We start from the raw sequence: 21,180 nt of genomic DNA, 5'->3' as shown, positions 1-21,180 counted from the left end.
AAGTTTCTACAGAGGTGCAGTTCTCTTGCAGACTCACCACAGAACAACTCAGGCCCTCCTGCCATAGAAAAGCCTGATCTCAAGTTGAGAGTATTTGCTGCCGTTTCTAAGGGGATATACGCTCGGTATTTATCACTCCTGTTCTACAAAAATCTCCAAATGGGTCCAAACTTCAGTGTCTAAAACTCCTGGTAGAGGACGAGGATCCAGAGATCTCGCTAAGGGTGGCCAAATTCTGTGCGACTGCCATAAAACTCAGGGAACAAGCTGTACTACCAAAATGATTAAGGTTTTAAACGACAATTTTAGGTTATATTTTAATGATCAAGATTTAATATTTATTTTTATATATATCTGAATTGTCTCTGTTATACCCAAATGCAATCCAATGTATTCCTGATGTGTTATATGATTTTTCTGATATTGTAAGTGAGCCGGAACTGGTCTGTGACTGTAATAATAAAATTCAAAGTATTTGCTCTGCTTGCAGAAGGTCCCAGCTTCCATATCCAGGCAAGGCTGGCAAAGGACCCCCCACCCCATCTGAAACCCTGCCAGTCAGTGTAGACAGTGCTGAGCTTGATGGAGCAATGGTTTAACATGGTATAAGGCAGTGTTCCTATTTAAGCCGGCCCTTTGTTTCATGACCAGAAATTTTACTCTATTTTTTAGGGAAATTGCCCTAGGAAGCTCAGTGGTGGGACACCTGCTTTGCATGCAGGAGGTGTCAGATTTGAAACCCTGGAATTGCAAGGATGCAAAGACACCCGACTCCTTAAAAACGGGAAACCCTGGAAGGCTGTCAGAGGCGGATTTAGGAAGTACAACCAGTTTGTCCACACTGGATGCTGAACTGAGAGGACACCACAATGACAAACAACAGAAGGGGGGGGGGCAGCAATTTTTGGCATTGCACATGGAAATTTTAAAGCACAAAGTCCGCCACTGAGGCTGCTGCCAGTCAGTATAGACCAGGGTTTCCCAAGTGTGGGTCTCCAGCTGCTTTTTGGACTACAACTTCCATCATCCCTAACTAGCAGGACCAGTGGTCAGGGATGATGGGATGAAGACCCAAGTCTGGGAAACCCTGGTGTTGACAGTGGTGAGCTAAATAAGACCGAGGATATGACTTTGCATCAAGGCATAGATGGTCCATCTAGCTTATGGGTAGGCAAACTAAAGCCCAGGGGCCGGATCAGGCCCGATTGCCTTCTAAATCCAGCCAGCGGATGGTCCAGGGAATCAGTATGTTTTTACTTGAGTAGAATGTGCCTTTTTATTTAAAATGCATCTCTGGGTTACCGGTATTTGTGGGGTCTGCCTGGTGTTTTTACATGAGTAGAATGTGTGCTTTTATTTAAAATGCATCTCTGCATTTGTGGGACATAATAATTTGTTCATTCCCCCCCCCCCAAAAAAAATATAGTCTGGCCTCCCACAAGGTCTGAGAGACAGTGGACCGGCCCCCTGCTGAAAAAGTTTGCTGACCCCTGGAGCCAGCCAGCCAGCCAGCCTTTTCCCCTTCAGCATTTTATCTCAACAACGGAGCTGTTCTGATCTGGCAAAGGCTCTTGGAAAAGTGGACACGGAGGGAAACGGGTCGCAATTGGATTTTAGAATCGTAGCGCTGTAAGGGACCCCAAGGGTCATCCAACCCAAGCTCTGGCAAGGCACCAGGAAGCTCCCAAAAGCTCTTTAGGCCAGCCACTACCAAGGATTCATAGGAAACAAAACACCAGGGGTCTAGGAACTCTGGTAGAAGCCTTGCTTTAAACCAGGTTTGGAGAACAGTTGGCCCTTCAGATGCTGCTAAAATGTCTGTCAGCCCCAGCATTGCAAGCATGGCCAATGGCCAGAGGTGATGGGAGTTGTAGTTCAGCGTCATCTGAAGGGCCAAAGGTTCCCCGCATCTGGTTTAAGCCAAGGCCCTGGGACCCTCACGTTCCACCGGATGGCTTCCCAACTCCCATGATGCCTGGCTCTTGGGCCTCCCTGACTCTAAGGCTCATGGGAGTTGGAGGCACCAGTCCCTGAAATCATCCTCCAAGGTCAAACAGAAATTGAAGTTGTGCAACTGGTTTTCCTCCTTGCTCTGCCCTCCCCTCCCTCTCCTTTGTTTCACATCTTGTTGCCAACATTTAGATTAAGTTCTCGAGGACAGAAACTTGTCTTTCGCAAAAGAAAATTTGTTTGCAAAGTACACCATGCCTTTGTTGAGAAATGTTAAGTTAGCTTGCCTTTTCCACCTTTGATTTTATCAGTCTTTTTAAAAGGGACATTGTGTGAGCCAACGTTAAACTTGATTAGAAGTTATGAATGATCGAAGCAGTATTATAAATGCAGTTAAATATACAGTGATAGTGACGGAGGCTGGATGTGGCAATCTAGACACCCCTTAGATAAGCAGAGCATCTCAACTCAACAGGGAATGCTGGAATGAAGATGTTATTGGTGAGGGTGGAGGGAGGAAAGTTATTTAACTGATTTCCACCGAAGAATGAACAGGCGGCTGGCCAACAGGGGAAGTTCAGCTGACCAACAAATGCAGGAACCGTCTGCAGAATTTGACCCCTGTTCTCAGCTGGTGGGCTTAAAAGGCAGTGATTCTCCAGGGCAGGAGAGAATCCACAGGTTGCTGGATTAGACAAAATCATGGAGGAGGGCTTTCCATTGGCAAGATCAAGACTTAGGAGGGGGAAGCTGAGTGGAAGAACCACCCACCCCACTGGCTGGTTCAAAGAAAGGTAGCAGGCAGGTGGGGCAGGCCAGTCCTAATGCAATTCCAGGGGCTGGGTGATCCTTTGGATCACTTCCAACTCTCTTGCTCCATGACCGGCTGCCTCCGCTAGTGGGAGGGAGGAGAGAGACCTGGCTTCCCAGCGAAGGAGCCCGTCTCCATCTAGGAAGGGAACGTGGGCGAGGACAAGAATGAGAGCAAAGGAATTCTTTTTAAAAGAATTGGCACGGCTTGGCACAGCCCCATGATTTTTAAATAGTAGTATGTGAGTTTATTAATACAGACTTAATGCCATTGGAACAGTCATGAAATCTTTTCAGTTTTATACAAAAAAAAAAAAAAAAGGTTAAGAATTTTTTCCAGATCCAAAAAACCCCTCCAAGCATTAAAAACATTTTAAAGAACTCAGCAGATCTCATCTCCAGGATGGAGTGAGTCGAGGCCAACCGGCGGGAATAATTCCCCCCCCCATAACCCCCCCCAATATAGCCTCTGGGTGCCAGAGGTGCTGTTTTTGTTCCACAATGCCCTACAAGTATATACCCTGTTGTGGGGGGAAGGAGGGGAGGGGCACCCTAAGTTGGCACCCTGTGCACAACCAGGAACGGGGAGACAGTCCTCAGATCCCACTTTTGGCTGAATCTTCACACGGTGAAGGAGAAGCGGTTAGCTTCCGTCTGACAGCGCGGGCGCAAAAGGAGGCCCACCTTGTGACCCAGGGGTGGGGGGGTGGGAAGGAAGGAACCCCCCCACAGGGACATTTGCCTACAGGAACCCCCAAAAGCCGACGGAACTTTTCTTGCTGATGGCAGGGAATTTCCAGAGACAGGCAGACAGCGACGAGTGCCATAGTTTTTGTTTTATATACAGAATACAGGAGAGAGGAAAAAAAGTTTCCGTAAAGCCTAAAACATAGCAATTTACTTCTGTACATCAGAACTTAGCTGCGGGGTGGGGGGTGGGAAGGAAGTTTCTGGAACAAAAGGGAGGGAAAAGGAGGCTTACGACAAAGAAACGCTTTGCTACAATTAAGACAACTGGAGGAAAAACGTCATAACCCACACGTACACAGCTTAAAAAACACAGTGGGGGGTGGTGGGGGGAGAGAAAAACGCTGTCAGTGGATGTATTTACACAGAACCCCAAATACTTCTCCATCATCTAAAAGGGGGGCGGGAATGAAACAGGGTGGGCAGCAGGAAATCGGAACTCGCTTCCTGCCACACACACAATACGGAGAATTGCAACTGCAGCAGGAAGGGGGAGAGAAGGGGGGGCACAGGAGGTTGGAAAGGGCGGGGGGAAGAAAATAAATCTGGCAGGACGAAAGCGCATCTTTACATTAAATAAAACAATGATAATTGAATAGATTTTTGCTGTATGAAAACTGTATTTCTCTTTTTCTCTTTAATATAAAAACTATTGTCACTGGCACAAAATAGAACAGGTTTTTTGGGATTATTTTACAACTGCAAAGGGGAGCAGGCTTGCCTGGGGGGCAATGTCAACGACCCCCTCCCCTCCCCTCCCGGCCCCCTCTCGCCGGCTCTGCCCCAGCACGGCCTCCCAACACGCTGCAGTTAATTCCTTTCCTTTTCTTTTTTTAAATGAAATGTATAGTACAAATATATGTGCAAATGCCCCTAAAAACTTGAGCAAACAATAATAATAATAATATTAATAATAAAAATTAAAAGTTCTTCATCTCATGCAAAGGGCGTCAACAGTCTGTGGCCCACGTTGAGGGTTGGGAATCCAGACAAGACATGGTTCGTGTACATCAAAGGGAATTCTGTGCACAATGTGTCTGTGAGAGAGTCTCTCGATCTTGGGAGGGAGGACTTATTGTTCCTTGTCCAACCCCTCCCTCCCTCGGTCGCTGCCTCCTCCTAGGGCACTGAATTGGAGCGCAGCACAGGGACCTGCTGGGCCTTTGGGGACAGCTTATCCTCCAAGTCCCTCTCTTGTGCTAAGGCCGCGGCGGCATCTCCTCCCCTGGGCTGCTTGGTCGCAAACTCCGTGATGCTGAAGACAAACTGCAGGCAGCCCAGCTTGATGTAGCTGCCGTGGTGCAGGAGGGCCGTCCCCTCCCAGCCGGCCCCGCTGCCCCCAATGAGGCTGGAGCTGCTGGCTTTGCAGTTGCAGGGCTTGGGGGACGGGCCCTGGGCCTGGGACCGCATCACCGCAGCCTCTTCGCTTGGGGGCTGCTCCTCCTCAGGGGGCGGCGGCTGCAGCTGCTGCTGCTTTCGGCTCTTGTGTCGCTCTGGAATACAGGAAGAGAGGCACAGTGGGCAAAGGTGGAAAGGGGCGTGTGAGAGACTGAAAATAAAACTGCCGTTGCACAAACATGTGGTGTGATCGCCTTGGGAATCCTGTGCACAATCCTGGGCGCCTTGCTTCAAAAAGGGGCTGAACCTCCCATCCCCCTCACTCCTCAATATCTGATTTAACCATCCCTCTGGCTTCTGATTTTTAAGCAGAGCAATGTCCATACACTGACACCAGTGCAGCCGTCTAAGGACTAGAGCCAGTGTGGTGTAGTGTGTAAGAGCGATAGACTCGTAATCTGGTGAACCGGGTTCGCGTCTCCGCTCCTCCACATGCAGCTGCTGGGTGACCTTGGGCCAGTCACATTTCTCTGAAGTCTCAGCCCCACTCACCCCACAGAGTGTTTGTTGTGGGGGAGGAAGGGAAAGGAGAATGTTAGCCGCTTTGAGACTCCTGAGAGGGAGTGAAAGGCAGGATATCAAATCCAAACTCTTCTTCCTCAACCTCAGCCCTCCAGATGCTTTTGGCCTACAACTCCCATGATCCCTAGCTAGCAGGACCAGTGGTCAGGGATGATGGGAATTGTAGTCTCGAAGCATCTGGAGGGCCAAGGTTGAGGAAGCCTGGATTAGAAGCAATGCTTGTGTAAAACAGAGAGAGAAACGCATGCAGAGTGGGGCTCTCCTGCCTAGGCAAGTTGCCCTTGTGTAGGATTCTGGTGTTGCTTTGTCTCTGGTGCTCAGGAGAGGCTGCAGACTTACTGATCACACTCTGTACTTTGGCAACCATGCTGCTGGCCGGGACGAGCGCCGTCTTCTCGGAGAAGTCGCAGGAATACAGGACATTGTCCACCGTTGTGCCGTGCTCGCTGTAGTTGAGCAGCTCGTAGTGCTTGGTGTTCTGGGGCAGAGGGAAAGGGAGACAGAGTCACACCCTGGACATGAAGTGTTGGTGGCAAGGATGCCCAGAAGACTGCTTCCTCTCTTTCTCTCTCCAAATCTACCTGCCTCCAAATCAAGCCACTCTCCCGGGCTGCAGCATTGCACGACTCACCTCGTCGTAGAAGATGCAGGCGTGCTTGCCCGAGACGTAGTTGCAGTGACCGTAGTTTGTAAGGCACACGTCCATGTCAGCTCCTGCGCAAAGGAAGGAGGGAGACAGAAACTCTCTTGAGCATCGGCAGCTCGGATGCAGCCAGACCTCCACCAAAAGCCACAGGAAGCAGGAAAGGACCACGACAGAAGTTGAGATGAAAGCACACCCACTCCCAGAAGGCTCAGGGTCCCCCCCCCACCCCAGTTACTAGCTTCCGGTGAGAGCAGCTGCAGCAACTCGCAAGCGGACCCCGCTTCCCCAGCCAATTTGGCAGCCAGGAGGCTGCTGAGCACATACGTAGCTGCTCCCCTCCCTTGGCGGGAGGCGAGCTAGTCCCCCAGTGAGTTAGCCCTTGCCTGTCCCAATGTAGAGGGTCCTGTAGCACATGTTCACCGCACTGCCCATCCCCAGCAGAGGGTAGAAGACGGCTCGGGCCTGCACCTCCTTCCTCTGCCCTGGAAGACAGAAAGACGGAATTCATCGAACTGAAGAGTTGGAAGGGATCCCCCAAGGGATTCATAGCTAAAGAATCCCTGACAGGTGGTCTCAAGAACGAAGCGCTGCCAAGAGCAGAGAAGCCCCCTGGATTTGAACACACCCATGCACCCCCCAAAAAAAACCCCTCCACCAGCCATGTTCATGCCATTTTTCATTTTCACTTGAGGCCCATAACCAAAGGGGGAGGAGAGGCAGAGTGAAGGTAGTCATTTGCCTTCTCACTCCCCATCCCACCTAGGCACATCTTTTGGCCAACGCTTCTTGAACAAAGCATTGCAGGGCCTGGGTCAGCACCTGAGCAGGTGTGTCACCAAAAGCGAGGCAGCGAGAAGGCATCTGTGCTCCCAATGCCAGTGGGAAGGAGGTCCCAGGTTCAAATCCTGGGCAAAGGGCAGCAGGGGGCTCCCAGAGACCTTGGAGAGCTGCTGCCAGGCAGAGTGGACAACGCAAGGCTAGATTATCTCCCCTTGCCTGAGAGGCGGGGTGGGCAAAGGGCTTGTCATCATAATGCAGATCTGCCCCATTATTATTTGGGGGGGGGGAGGGCTGCAGCTCAGTGGTTGGGCACCTGCTCAGGGTTCAACCCCTGACAACATCTCCAGGAAGGGCCGGCAATGTCCGCTCAGAAACTCTGGAGAGCCACTGCTGCCAGTGTGGACAATACTGAGCTAGATGGACCAGCGATGTGATTCGGTATAAGGCAGCTTCCTGTGTTCCTATTTCAAACCTTTATTCAGAACCATGAGGACTAGAATCTTACTTTATTTTTAGGCTGTATAGAAGGTCCCAGGGTTGTCCTGGGGGAGTTCCCTGCCGAAACCCTGAGAACCGCTGCCAGTGAATGCAAACAGTACTGAGCGAAATGGACCAACCACCTAACTTCCTATGATCAGGCCAATGATGCTTCTGCGTTCTGCCCATGCCTAGAGGAAACTTTCTTCTCTGGTGCCGCAGGAACAACTCAGGGCTTTCTTCCTCTGGTGCAGGCCCTTCCCAAGGAGCCTGCCTCTCCTACTGCTGGCGCTGACACTTGTTTGCCCCCCCCTTTTCTGCATTTCAACTATTGGGGAGTGTGTAGCAGAAAGGCGACTTATAATGTTAAGACTGTTGTACCCCCAAGAGCAGTGGAGGAGAAGAGGAAGAGGAGGAAAGAGTGCCCGGGTCAATGTGGGCACGGGCCTACCTTCCGCATGATTGCCCCCAGGACTGGGCTGGTGGGGACCAGCGTTGCCTGCAAAGGGCTGGACCCGGGAAGCAAACAGCTGATGTATTCTTTGCAAGGCCAGGAACTTGATCAGTTTCTCATCCAGCATGTTTATCTCAATCTCTGCTGACATAAAAGAAGAAGAGACGGTGCTGTTAAGGCGAGGTACCTGGGGGATCAACAAATTAAACCTTGCGGAATTGTCAGGAGAAAGACACCCTTTCTTATGGTGCTTTCCTGCTAGGCCACAATACAAGCAGACCTAGCATTTACCATGGGTCCAGCTGGGTCACGATCCTGCCTTCCAGGCCTGGGGGTAGAGGCAAGAGGCAAGCAGGCGATCTAAATGTTAAGATATAGTTCCATTCCACCTTAAAAGGGTACAGGCATGACGTTTGTGTATCGCATGCCTGTTTACTCCCAGGACTGTCTGCTGGGAACTTCCACTGTATGTTGCTTTTGCTATACTGCTGTTTTGCTGGAGACGAAGGGATGCAGACATGTTCTCCTTTGTTCCTGAACTATGCTATATATAATGCTTACATCTGCCTCTGTCCACCTCATCTGCTGTGTGGAGATTTACACACTCTGCTGACAGAGCGTGCACGGGTCTTTAAGCGTATCTGAGGCTCGTGTTGCTAACTGACTGATGCTGTTCCACGGGAGACTGGTGATCGTCTGGAGCCAGCTGGGGGCCTGCCTGATGCCCCCGTCTCCCCGGCAGTATCCCAACACTAAATGCACATCTGGCATCACCAGCGGGTGCAGATGCCTTCATCAAGAGGGTGGCAAGGGGGGGGGGGACACAGCAGTTTGGTCAGAGAGAATCGAAAGGGCCACACAGGAAGAAGAAGAAGAAGAGGAGGAGTTTGGATTTGATATCCCGCTTTATACCCGGAGGAGTCTCAAAGCAGCTAACAATCTCCTTTCCCTTCCTCCCCCACAACAAACACTTTGTGAGGTGAGTGGGGCTGAGAGACTTCAGAGAAGTGTGACTGGCCCAATGTCACCCAGCAGCTGCATGTGGAAGAGCGGAGACGCGAACCCGGTTCCCCAGATTACGAGACTACCGCTCTTAACCACTACACCACACTGGGAGGAGGAGCACTGCTGAGTTAGGAGGCCCCCTGGGGACATCTGCAGATGTCGTCACCCCAAGACCAACAAGAGGAGCTCCCTGCCTGCTTGCCTCCCCCCTTCGTGGCACGGCAAGATGCCTTTGTGCAAGGACTCACCTCCGCTGCTGTCCATTAATGCTTTCAGGGAACTTGCGAGGTCCAGCGTGGCTGAAGAGTTGGGAGGGAGCAACGAGGGGGTGGTTAAGATACTTCCTATGGATAAGGTGCTCGGGCTGACCTTACCGTCTAGAAGGAGGAGCAAAAAGAGCTGCTGGGTCAGGATTCACAGACACCCCCCAACCATTTCTATATCTATATTTATATTGTGCAGAGTCAAAACACATTGGCTTCAATGGTGGGTGGGATTTCAGAAAGCTGATGGAAGTTTTGCTTTTAGTCTATTATTTCAGCTTTTTGGAAGTTTTAAATTATTGTTGTTAAATTTTCTTATAATTTCAGCTTTTTAATATTTCTGCAAACTGCAGTGAAGGTTTCTGGTTTTTAACCATCAGGCGGTGTATAAATTTTATGAATAAAAAAAAAGGAAAGCAGAGGCAGCATCCCCCAGGACTCAGTCATTCCTGCTGCCCCTTTTAAGGTAGGGCTCCCAGAGACCCCCGGCTGCCCTGAAGCCCCCCCACTCTCACCTGGAGGCGGTGCTGGTGAGCAAAAGCCATGCGCAGCTCCGATGGCAGAGACCCCGTCACCCACCGCTGCCGCTTGGGGAGGGGTGAGCGCCCGGGTGGCAGTGAGAGGAGAGTCCATCGCTCCCAGGTCCGAGGCCAGCAGAGGCCCAACCTGCATCTGCACATTCTTCCTCTGCAGAGTGCTGGCAGCTTCCAGGCTGGCGCAAGAGTTCGGGATGGAGGCCGGCATGCCTGCCGTTGGCACGGAGCCCCTGTGTGTGCACGAGATTGGCCCCACCGCGTTCTCGGTCTTCACGACAGCCCCCGCCACCATGTGATTGAGGAGCCCGCAGGCTACCGGTGGGGTGGCAGGCCGGGGCCATGGCTGCTGCCGCTGGGACAACCCCGGGAGGGCGCCGCTGCTCTGCCCACCAAGCCTCGGGGAGTCAGTCAAGTTGGCGGAAGCAGAGTCACTGTATAAATGCGGCCCGTTGATTTTCACCTCCGTGGGGGCGTTGGGGCCGTTGGACGTTGCGCTGCAGGGAGACACTTTCTTGGGCCTGTCCGTACACGAGGGGTAGTGGGCGTCCTCCTGCAGGGAAGATCCCAAGGAGTTCTGAGGGGCAATGCCAGGTGGGCAGGGTGCAGAATAGAGGGGAGGGAGGCTGGCTTTGTCCGCCACCTGGTAAGGGCCGGAAAGGGAGCCGTCGGCCACGATCACCGGCTTGACGTCCGCCTTGTCCGCCTGCTCAGAGTCCCAGAGCGAGGGCATCTGCTTGGCAGATAAGTGTCTCAATATGCTGCATTGCAGAGCGACGACGCTGCACAGCCACTGGAAGGAGAAAGGAATAGGGAGTGAGACACTTAGGAGAGGAAGTCTGCAATGAGCGCAATGCGAGATCCTTAAAAAGGACACCTGAATGGCCCTGCTGATATGGCTAGTGGCCCATCCTTGTCCAATCAGATGCCCCAAAGGGAAACCCACAGGCAGGACCCCAGCACGAGAACAGCACTGTCCCTCCTGGCCACTTCCAGCACCCGCTCTTCAGAAGCATTGTTGCCTCTGACTCTCTGGAGGCAGAGTATAGTCATCATGGCCAGTAGCAATTGATAGCCTTCTTCTCCACAAGAACATCAGCATGGCCCTGCCAGGTCAGGCCAATGGCCCCTCCGAGTCAAGACCCTGTTCTCACAGCGGCTGGCAAGATGCCTGCAGCAAACACACAAGCCTAAGGTCTAAGGCAGGCAAGGAAGATGAGCCAACGACCCCAGGGGCAATCCTGGAACCGTCCTGCGTATTCCAAGCAGGCTGCTCGCATCCAACAAAGTCCCCTCAGGCTCCTCAGTCTACTGGAAGGATGGCCAACCCACTGCTCCAGAGGGAAACAAAAGACCTTTGCCATGGAAAAAAGACTGAATCCGCAACAGATCTGCACAGCATGGATGCGAGACGAGTTTCTCAAAGAGGTTATCTGCCCCCGCTTCCAACCCAGACGCCAGCTTGGAGACATCTAAACATGCAAGAGAGAACGCCTAACAGACCACCACAAGGCGCCTGATGGGAGAGGTGTTCAGGGCTGCTCTCAGCAGAGCCAGGGCCAAGCGCAGCCAAGCTGAGAGTCTGCTGGCCTCAGAAGGCAGCATCCCTCTATTTCGAAGCTGGGGGGGTGGGGGGTGGGACCCTCCTTCGGCAGGAGTCCAGCCCCTCCTGGAGAGAGGCCTCCGCCCCGAGCCTTTACCTCTTGCTGCTCTGACTGGGTGGCTAAGTGCTCCGGGCTGCAAAGGTGCTTCAGTGAGGGCTCCTCAGGGACCCCGTTGCAGATGAGCTCCCCGTCTCTGATCGCCGCAGGGGCCAGAAGCGAGGGAGGGATCCGATACTGGGACTTGATGGCATCAGGAACCTGAGGGAGGGCATCGGAGAGAGAGAGAGAGAGAGAGAGAGAGAGAGAGAGAGAGAGAGAGGAGGGGCAGTTAAAGCTTCCCAGCCTTGCCTCTGGGTCAAGCCTGGTTAAAGAGCAAGCCAAGGCCTGCAAGCTTCAAGAGGAAAAGCTGTTCTCTGCGCAGGCAAGGCTGCCACCTCCTGGTGGACTCACGCAAGGCAGCTTCACCGAGGAAAGAGCCTGGCGCCTGGAAGTCCAGAGGAGGCTCAGAGGCCAGCCCAGCCTCCCCTCAAGCCCTCTGCCTCTCATTCAGAGAGACAAACACAGCCCCCTCCCCACTGACCTTCAGCCCCTTCCTCTTCATGGACTGCACCACGCGGCGGTTGGGGGGGTGCTTCTTGTGCACCCGGTTGAGGAAGTCCACCTTGACCACGTGCTGGGAGATGGTGTCCTGGAAGCGGTCAAACACTCGGCACCGGTTGCTCAGGGTCATGTTCTTCTGGTTCAGCTGGAAGAGAGGGGGGCGCTCATTACAAAGCCCCCAGGCCACAGCAGCAGCAACAGCGACATGGGAGCAAAGCGGGAGGGGAGAGACCCTGCAGGCCCCGGAGGGGAAGGCCAACTTACCACCACGTGCTCAATGTGGTTTGGACACATCCAGCGGCCCAGGGGCATGGCCGTGAGAGGGGGCTCCAGGCAGTCCATGTGGAAGAGCAGCGGGCAGTAGTCGCACTGGATGAGCGGGGCCACGCGGCAACTCCTGGAAGGGGGAGGGGAAAGCGCCATCACCACACAGAGGAGCAAAGAGAAAGGGAACTGGCGGACGACAACTTCCACCTGCCCCAACATCATGGCTGTGCTGGCTGGGGCTGATGGGGGGTTGTAGTCTAAAACCCCAGGTGAGGGAAGGCAGGTCTACTCTGACTGGGGTGAGCAGGTCTCCAGGGTCTTGGGCAGGAAGAGGTTATCTCCCATTGCCCTTTAAACTGAAGATGAAGGGGGAGGGGGACTGAGCCTGGGGTCTTCTGCATGCAAAGCAGGTGCCTGGCCCCCTGAGAAGCACGTCCCCCGGAGAAGGATGTGCCCATGATCCAAACCCATGACCTCCAAACGCCTTAAGTGGGGATCCTGCTGCATCCTGCCCGCAGCAGGGGAAAGAGTCAGCGTTCCATGTGAGGCCTTGGGCATAGCCAGGCCAAGAGGGAGTGCAAGAAGTCCCACAGTGCTGCCTAAGCCTAGGCCCTGCGGGGACACGGCCTGCTCTGACTCCCATCTTGGTCAAGAAAGCTGGCACAGAATGCGGTTACAGCCCCCTGCCCAGCCCGGCTTGCCACACCCATACCTGCTGCACGTGAAGCAGACTTTGACTGGCAGGGGGACCAACCCGTTGTGGTCCAGCTCATGCTGTGCTTTCTTGACGTTCTTCCCAGTCGTCTCCTCCTTCCTCCTCCTCTTACTAGTACCTGGGTGGGTGGGTGGGGGGGGCGGGAAGACAGATGGAAACAGCCCTGTTATTCCTCAAACGGCTACACCAGGGGGTTCCAAACATTTGTTGCATCCCTGCCCCCTTGGTTCCATAAACTGATTCCCATTGCCCCATGCTACCCTACTAAAAATAATGACTCAGAACAGCCACTCAGCTAAGGATGATTAACAATTGACTGCACTTTTATTCAAAGTCCAATCAAAACTATTTTGTTTAATTAATTCAAAAAATCCTGATGAACTTGATCCAGTGATACTAGCTTTTCAACATCTCAAGAGTCGTTTACACCTCCATCAACCCCCTGCGGCCCACTTGCCTCCTAAAGTGCCCCTGCGCACGGCCTCTGGGAAAGAGCTGCCCACTTTGGGAACCACTGAGCCAAACTCCCACTCATGGAAGGACATGAGAGTCTTGATAGGAAGAAGCCCTGCCCAAAGGGGTGATGGGCCCCAACCTGTGCTGGGCTACCCATGCAACCAGGCATGGAGTCGCAAGGAGTTTGCAATGGCAATGCCCACAAGCTAAGCCAAGCAGCCCAGGCCGGTCCAGCCTCTTCTGGAGCCCCCCGGCTTCAGCTTCTCCCTTCTACTGGCGCCTGTGAGGAAGAAGGGGAGGTCTGCTGCTCACCTGGAAGTGCGGTGGTGCAGGTCAGCTCGTTGGGCAGCTGGAACTGGGTGGGGTTCCTCTCCATGGCAGCGGCGATGAGCAGCTCAAAGGGCCGCTTCAGATGGGGCTGCCCGCCGTCTGCCTCTGCTGCAGTGGCAGAGTCATCGTCCACGTCGATGATGTCCTCGTCCACGTCGTTCTGCTCCGAGTTGGGGGTCTCGGTGCTGGCGCTGGAGGTGGGCGTGCCGGGCCGGCTGGCCCTCCGCTCTAGGAGCCGGGTGTGGGAGAGGGTCCGGAGGACGCCGCCACTCGCCCGGTCCAAGAAGTCCGCTGCGTCGCTGGTGGGGGACGTGGTCCTCTTCCCGGACTTCTCCACCAAGCCATTAACGTGGCCCAGCTCCTTCTTCTGCTCCCGCTTCTGCAAGGCACAAAGCAGACAGGCAGTCTTAACTCAGCAGCCCCAGAGCAGCCGGAGGAAGGGAAAGCATCACCTTCACTGGACAGTCCAAATCAGCGGTCAGTGGCCAAACAACACCCCCCCCCCGACTCTCTTATCTGGTCCCTGCAACTCGCTTGGGGCCACACCCCAAGCGCCTGCCTGGAGATGTGTCACTGAACTCTGATCATGCCTCTTGCTTGGGTGGATGGAGGACAGAGAGGAGTACTGTACTAAGGTAGAATTTATATTTAATCTTCTGCTTGCTTTTGCCCTTGCTCCTGCCCAGGACTGGAATCTGGTGCTGGAAGGTTGTCTGGAAGGGAATGGGACCCCCTAGGCTGAAGAATGACATGACTTTTATTGGCTTACAGTGGGGCAGTATCCAAAGTTGGGCCTACTCAGACTTGGGTCCATTGAAATGAACAGATGTGACTAACTTGGGCTTATTCTTCTCAGTGGGTCTCTCAGGAGCAGAACTTAGCTGAATGCAACCCATTATTTCTGCTTGTGTCCAACTGATTGGGGTGCCGTGTGGGGAGAAGCCTTGCAGGAATAAAACTACTTTGACTGCTTGAGATTTATTTTAATGGCTGCATTTATATGCCACTTTTCCCTTCAAGGAGCTCAAGGCAATGCACACAGTTCTCCTCCTCATTTAACCCCCACAACAACCCTGTGAGATAGGTTAGGCTGAGAGTCAGTGACTGACTTCCAAGGCCACCTTGCTCCCTTGTCCTGACAAAAGGATTCAAGTCATTTAAAGGGGAAAGGGGTCCATGCTATTCCTCAAATGAATTCCCTGGAGTGGCATGGCCCTGGCGTTTGGTTGAGTTGCAAGCTTGGTCATTCTGAGCCGCCTGCTGGGCTCAGCAGCTGACCAAGTGGGCCGAGGAATGAAAGGACGGCAGGCAGGGGAGGTAGGTCAAAAGGACCCCCCTAAATACGGGGAAGCAATGGGTGGCTACCTAGACCCTGAGGAACACACAGCAAAAGGTCGAGCCTAAGAACCATAGGTTCTATCAGGTCAGGCTCTTTGCCCATCTAGCCGGGCGTGGTCTCCTTTGACTGGCAGCAGCTCTCCTGGGCCTCAGGCAGAGGTCAGCAGCTGCTACTTTGGGGTGGCGATTATGGGGCTGCCCAGACGTTGCAGCCCCCAGCTCCCTCCATCGCCAATGCACAGGGAAGATGGGAGTTGGGAGCCCCATGTTTGAAGGGCCACGGCAATCCCTGCGTTACCTGATGCTTTTAATGGGAGATGCCAGCGCTTCTGCCACGGGCCCTTCTGTCATACATAAGAACATAAGAAGAGCCCCCTGCTGGATCAGGCCCATGGCCAACCTAGTCCAGCATCGTGTTCTCGCAGTGGCCCTCTAGATGCCTGTGGGAAACCTGCAAGTGGGACTCAAGCGAAAGAGCTCTCTCCTTTCCTGTGGTTTCCAGCAACTGGCAGCCAGAAGCATTGCTGTCTCCAACTGTGAAGGCAGAGCAGAGCCATCAGGGCTAGTAGCCATCGAGAGCCCTCTCCTTCTTAAATCTGTGCAGTCCTCTTTTAAAGTCAACTAGGTTGGTGGCCATTACAGCTTCCTTTTACCACAATGGTTTTTTATTTTTTAAGAACAGAAGAAAGGCAGAAGCTAGAAATCCTACATTTGGGGGGGAGGGGGATCGCTGGACACGTGAGAAGCCAGAAAATCCCTGGACTTCGAAATCTCTCTCTCTCTCTCTTTCACCCAGCCCTGCCAGCAGCTCTTTCCCTCTTCAAGCACACCCTGAAAGCTGGCAGCCCCAGGAGTCAATATTTGCATTCAGCTGGGCCGCCCTGCTAGCTGCAGGAAAGGGCAGGCATCTCTGATGACAAGTTGGAGCCTGGCCCAATAATCGCCTCCCTAGCTTTGGCGGCGGGAGGGGGGGCCAGCATAACTCATCACTGCTCCCCCTGCTGCTATGGAAACAACAGGAGGTCATTCCATTCTCTCCTCTCCCAAGCTAGCCGGAAGGAACTGGGGAGGCTTGGCAATGGGAGCAGCTGGCCTGAAAGAGGGAGAGGCCTGTGCCGTCACAGCCAGCTCCCCCCCACCCCCTGCAAGCAAGAACACACACGCACACACACAACCTGCAATTGGCTTAGCAAGGCAGGGAATGTGGCTCCACCAAATTAGCTTGTCACAGCTATGCCAGCGACTTGCACATTTGGCCATGTTCTGGAGAAGCAGCTAAAGAAAGGAACGGCTTTCTCATCACCCTCCCTGCCAGGCTCAAAGCATGAATTAATTTAATCTAGCTTTTCCCGAAGATTTGTGAAGCATTCCCCCCAGCCCCGCTTGAGAAAGACAGGTGTTCATAATGCGTTGGGAATTATAAAAGCTATTTTTTGGTCTGTGGCAGCTGTATGTCCTCACACCCGCCCCTCTTGAACAAATCTTCCCCCACAGCTGTTTGCAACCCTTTTGTTCTTTCCAGAGAAGGAAGAGGAGAAGAAGAGATTACATCCGAATGCCCAGAAGGTCCGTTCATTCATGGGCGGAGGCGTCTTTACCTTCCGGCGCACGGTGCAGCGATGGCACATCCACTCCCCGGGAGGCAACATCTCCTCGCTCAGCGGAGGATTACTGGGAGGAGAGAGGGAAGAAAAGGAGGCTGTTATATTTCCAAATGGCAAGGACATGCAAGCAACACCTTCCTTCCATTTAGGCCGGTGGTGGTTGAGAGCCTAGGGCCCTCCAGTTGTTGCTGGACTGCCATGACCAGGAGCCAGCCATGGCCAAGCGCCAAGCATGAAGAGGGGAGCTGGGAGTCCAGCGGCACCTGCAGGAAGGACACAGGTTCCTCAGCCACGTTTCTTTCACTTATTAATTAGTAAAAAATATATAATGCTTGCTTGTTAAGGAAAACAACACACCTCTAAGTGGTTTACAAATATATGAAATTAAACATTAAGAGGCTTGATTAAAAACAGGTATTTTAAAGCATTCGAAAGATGATTTGAAATCAACAGGAGTTAAAAAGAGATACATGCAGTTTCGACGTATCTGGGTAGGCTTTGCTAAGCAAAAATGTTTTGAACAGGTACCAAAGAGTACAGTGAATGTCAACAGGCAGGGAGTTCCAAAGGACTGGCAGCGCCACACTAAAATATTGGTGGGTGTTTTGTTTTGTTTTGTTTTGTTTTCTAAAAAACATAACAGTGCCAATTGTGCAGATGAAAGCAGCCAAGTGGGTATTTTGAGGTATGGCAATCCCACAAGCAAAGTGACCCCACCTTGAACTTGGTTTGGCAGCAAATGAGCAACCAGTTCAGATCCCTGAGCAGAGGTGTTCTATATGGTGGCTGGGTCTCACTCCCGTCAGCAATTGTGCTGCAGCATTCTGCACCAGCTGACCCACCACACTGGCCCCTTTCCCCAGTTACTGCTAGAGCAAAGGACATTTTGCTGTCCGTGACAGCCTTAAACACTTTACCACACAGCTGACCAATGCAAAAGTGCACCCTAGGATGATAAAGGCAGCCAGACGTTGACAAGTTGCACCAAGGATGCATTTTCAGCAGCGTGCTTGGAAATGAAGGCCAGCCTTTGCAAATGCATCTGGGTCCTTCTTTGTGTGAGGTCTATTTGCACGTGCAGCACGAACACACACACACACACACACACAGAGAGAGAGAGAGAGAGAGAGAGAGAGAGAGAGAGAGAGAGTAATGACAGGTTGTGATCGGGCCGCACATAGGTGGTCCCAGTGGTGCTGCCCCACATTTGGGGGTGGGGAGTCATGCATGATGGGGGGCAGGGAGAGAGAGATGAAGAAGTTCAGTGCAGGAGGAGATACAACAGAAGTGGAGGGGGACAAAGATAACAAGGAAAGACTTTCAAGTGGGCCTCACGTGGAGGCATCAAGGTGGTTCCTCTCTGCCTGAAAAATCTCAAAGTCACCTTGAGCCACAAAGCAGGAGGCCCCTCCACCAGCTCCTTGCTCCCTTCTGTGCTTCAAGAGCTGCTCCATGAAGAGCTGGCAGCCACCCACCATCCTGACATATATCTAGGTTTCAAATGCACCAAAAGAAGTGAATTTCAAATACCACATTCTGCAATTCTCTGCCACCATAAGTGACTTTAGTTGGGAACTTTGCAAGAGATAGCTGTACTTGCCTTTCACTACCCAAAACAGGGAGCCTTGCAAACACTGCCACCACCTTAAAAGAAGAACAGAGCACACACCACAAACTCAGACACACACCGCAACGCATTCTTCTGGTCACAACAGAATGCTCCTTCCAAGCCTAATTTTGGCAGGGTGAGGCAACGCTGTGGGCACTAGAGAAGGCCCTTGTGGGCACGACTGTGCTCAAGGGCACCACGCTGGTGACTCCTGCTGTAATCACACATTGTTTCCGTTCTTGATCATTGCAATTTGATCACAATAATGTTTGAGTACCCTACAAGTGCTCAGCGCCCTTTGACAACAGCTCTTGGCTCCCAATAAAAGGTTGCCACTCTGCCTCAACACAGGCAAAGGGAGATGCTAGGCAGGGACCTTGGCTTACCCCAAGACAAAGAAAGAAAGAAAGAAAGAAAGAAAGAAAGAAAGAAGCCAGCAGGTTCGTTGCAACAGCGAAAGGCAAAGGAGCAGCTGAGCTTCCTGAGTCCCCAACTTCAAAGATCACCACAGCCACAGATCGTAATGCTGGCCTCCTTTACAGGGCTGCTGTTCTAAAATGACAGAGCACAAGTGAAGCTCTCTGAAATGCAATGAAGCACTCTGTAAATGCTGAGAATTAGGGCTGCTCCATTTGTGATTGGCCGGAAATACCTACATCAAGGCTTTCCACCTCTAAGGGTCTCTAAGGAGGCACATGCAGCCGGCTCTCATTTCATTATCTTCCTTTTGAACCCTTTCCTACCAGGGAAACCTGTCCAGCAAACTACAGTTCCAGGCTGAGGCCAGGCCTTCCCTCATTTGAGCCACATGCCCACCAGCGGCCGTCTCTTTTCCCTCTGCAATGGATCCGTGCGGCAGAAAGAGTGGGGTGGGGTGGGGTGTTTCACTCCTGGTAGGCACACCACCTAGGGTGGGCTAGTATTTGTGGTTCTGCTGCCAGTTGCAAAGGAAAGTGAGAGACGGGATTGAGAGAACACTGAGCAGGAAGAAGTCAAGCCGGGTCTGTGGAACATTTGCCTTCTGCTCCAAGGCTGTACCGGAAAGCTTTATAGTCTTAAAAACTCACAGATATGCTTCTCTGGAAATTGGTCTATGGATACAGAGACACCTACGACAGGAACCTGGACCTGCGCACCTCCTGCCTGCACCAGATCTCCCAGAAACCTCCTGCTCAGAAATCAAGACACATGAACGAGGCAGGCAGCCATTTTGAGAGCACAGCTCAGGAATCAGGGAGGCGGCAAGTGGACTCTGGAGGGTGTGATTGAGGCAGACTCAAGAGCACAGTGGAAAATCCACACATCAAACCATTTCTTGAAAGAAAGAAAAAACCAAAACCCACACACCACAGCCGGAGGGCTGGAAGCAGTCACAGATGGCCATGCCTGGCTACCTAACCTCCCATGTTTGCGTTTCAAGCAAAGATGCAACAAAACCCCTCACCCCAATAAGCCTGGTAGGGAGGGCGCTGGGAACAAAATAGTAGAGAGTGAGCTGCTTTTAAAAAAAAAGTTTCAAAAAACAGCTCTAGTAGTTCCAGTGAGCAGCTGCCCCCTGAGGCTTGAAGGGCTTGCCAGTTTATCTGTGGGCCTCAGGCAGATTTGGGTGGTTGGGAGGGGGCAGCGAGTCATGATCAGAGACTGAAGGTTGCCAGCAGCGCTGAAGTTGTTCCATCCACCCGCTTGGAGGTATGACATTGACATTCCAGAGCACGGGGGAATAAAATGCAGCCAGGTAAGAACAGGATCCAGCTTGCAGGAATTAGGGAAAACATCATGCGCCAACACACCTGACCTCCACAGTTACAGACACCCCCCCATGCACATAATAAAAAGGGGCCTGCTGGGAGAGAGCAGCCGGCGCAGTCCCACAAACTCAGCACCTCCGGCATTCAGTCCACAAAGGCTGCAGGGTTACCAGCAGAAAATCTTCCCATACTCCCAAGGGCCAGCGGTCAGGCACCATCACCCCACAAAGACCCATACGGAAGAGATTTTCAAGATGTCTGCATAGGTGAACACCTGAGCTACCCCAACATCTCTGCTGTTCGGGGACGGGAGAATGGGAAATGGCTCAACGGTTCTGTTTCAAGATTTAGGACGTTGTGGTGCATTTTGCAGGCCTGCCACCAATAACATCAGAGGAGAAGTGGAAAGGCTCATTCAGACCTCTCATTTCTAAGCCAGGCTACAGCACAAGAGGCCTCAGGGGCATTCCTGGCTCTGTGAGCGAGTAGCAAACTCAGCTTCTTGCAACTGAGACCCACTGAGAAACACGCAGATATTGGCAAAGTTTCCGTTCTGCAAAACAGCTGTGTGGCACCCGAACCTCTCTTTGCAGCTGCTCCTCAGAGCCTTCTGGGGGTGAAAACACCTGCAGGCAATCTAAACTGGCCACAATCGATCCCTACCGCGAAGCAGCCACCATCAAAACACAGCCACTCCGCCAGTTTCGCTGGGAGACATTTTTCCAAGCTGCAGCTCCCTGCTGCTGGCTGTGACCAGAGAAATGGAGAATGCACATCTTTTTCCGAGAGGCAGATTAATGATCAGGAAACGGCTCCCTTCCCTCCACACAGTGGTGCTCTTTGTCAGGATCCTGCCGGCACAGGGGGGTGGGGAGCCAAGGGAGGAGGAAGCAGCGGTTGTGAGACCTACTGCCTCTCCAGTTTGGTCCCTGAAAAATCCACCTGCCCTTTTAAGAACAACGCCACAATTATGGTGTGCTGAAGTCAGGGCTTGCAAAAGCTTCAAAATGGTCCCTGGAGCAAACACAAAAAATAAATAAGAAAGGGGGACACCACTGGAAATCAAATGCAGCTGACAAGAAGTTCTTGCAAGGAGGCCAAGCAGTTCAGTCTTCTCAAAGTTCAGCTCTTCAAGAAGGCCTCCGTGCAGAAAAAAACACCTTATCCCTCTGTCTCATCTCAGGGGAATCCCAGTGCTGGTAATTAGCAGCAGCTTGACTTAACCTGGCCTGCCCGCACACCTTTGCCCCTCTGGCCTATCTGGCTGAGGTGTTCCCGAAAGCTAGCAAGAGTGGCTGTGTTTCACCTCCTCTGATATGGCCAT

General features: G+C 52.6%; 1 protein-coding gene across 6 annotated transcripts in view; it reads right to left on the bottom strand.

Moving 5' to 3' along the window:
* Positions 1-3,248: 3,248 nt before the first annotated feature.
* The window catches only part of PHF12 (PHD finger protein 12), a 29,946-nt gene continuing 12,014 nt past the window's right edge, over positions 3,249-21,180 (bottom strand). For 3 of the 6 annotated variants that reach the window (XM_081171988.1, XM_081171991.1, XM_081171992.1), the window contains 13 exons: positions 16,494-16,566; positions 13,540-13,936; positions 12,769-12,889; positions 12,054-12,186; positions 11,770-11,934; positions 11,286-11,447; positions 9,568-10,378; positions 9,038-9,166; positions 7,782-7,928; positions 6,457-6,555; positions 6,059-6,141; positions 5,767-5,905; positions 3,249-5,000 (listed from right to left, as the gene is read on the bottom strand). In XM_081171988.1, the coding sequence (XP_081028114.1) occupies positions 4,627-5,000; positions 5,767-5,905; positions 6,059-6,141; positions 6,457-6,555; positions 7,782-7,928; positions 9,038-9,166; positions 9,568-10,378; positions 11,286-11,447; positions 11,770-11,934; positions 12,054-12,186; positions 12,769-12,889; positions 13,540-13,936; positions 16,494-16,566 (2,833 nt within the window). In that variant the 3' untranslated portion in view covers positions 3,249-4,626. Of the gene's footprint in view, positions 5,001-5,766; positions 5,906-6,058; positions 6,142-6,456; positions 6,556-7,781; positions 7,929-9,037; positions 9,167-9,567; positions 10,379-11,285; positions 11,448-11,769; positions 11,935-12,053; positions 12,187-12,768; positions 12,890-13,539; positions 13,937-16,444; positions 16,567-21,180 lie in introns of those variants that run through there. The other 3 variants (XM_081171989.1, XM_081171993.1, XM_081171990.1) reach the window with 3 other exon arrangements.

This window comes from Podarcis bocagei (genome assembly GCF_964188305.1).
Source record: "Podarcis bocagei genome assembly, chromosome: 15".
Classification (NCBI taxonomy): domain Eukaryota; kingdom Metazoa; phylum Chordata; class Lepidosauria; order Squamata; family Lacertidae; genus Podarcis; species Podarcis bocagei.
Note: the sequence above shows the minus strand (reverse complement) of the source record. Positions and strands in the feature narration are given on the sequence as shown.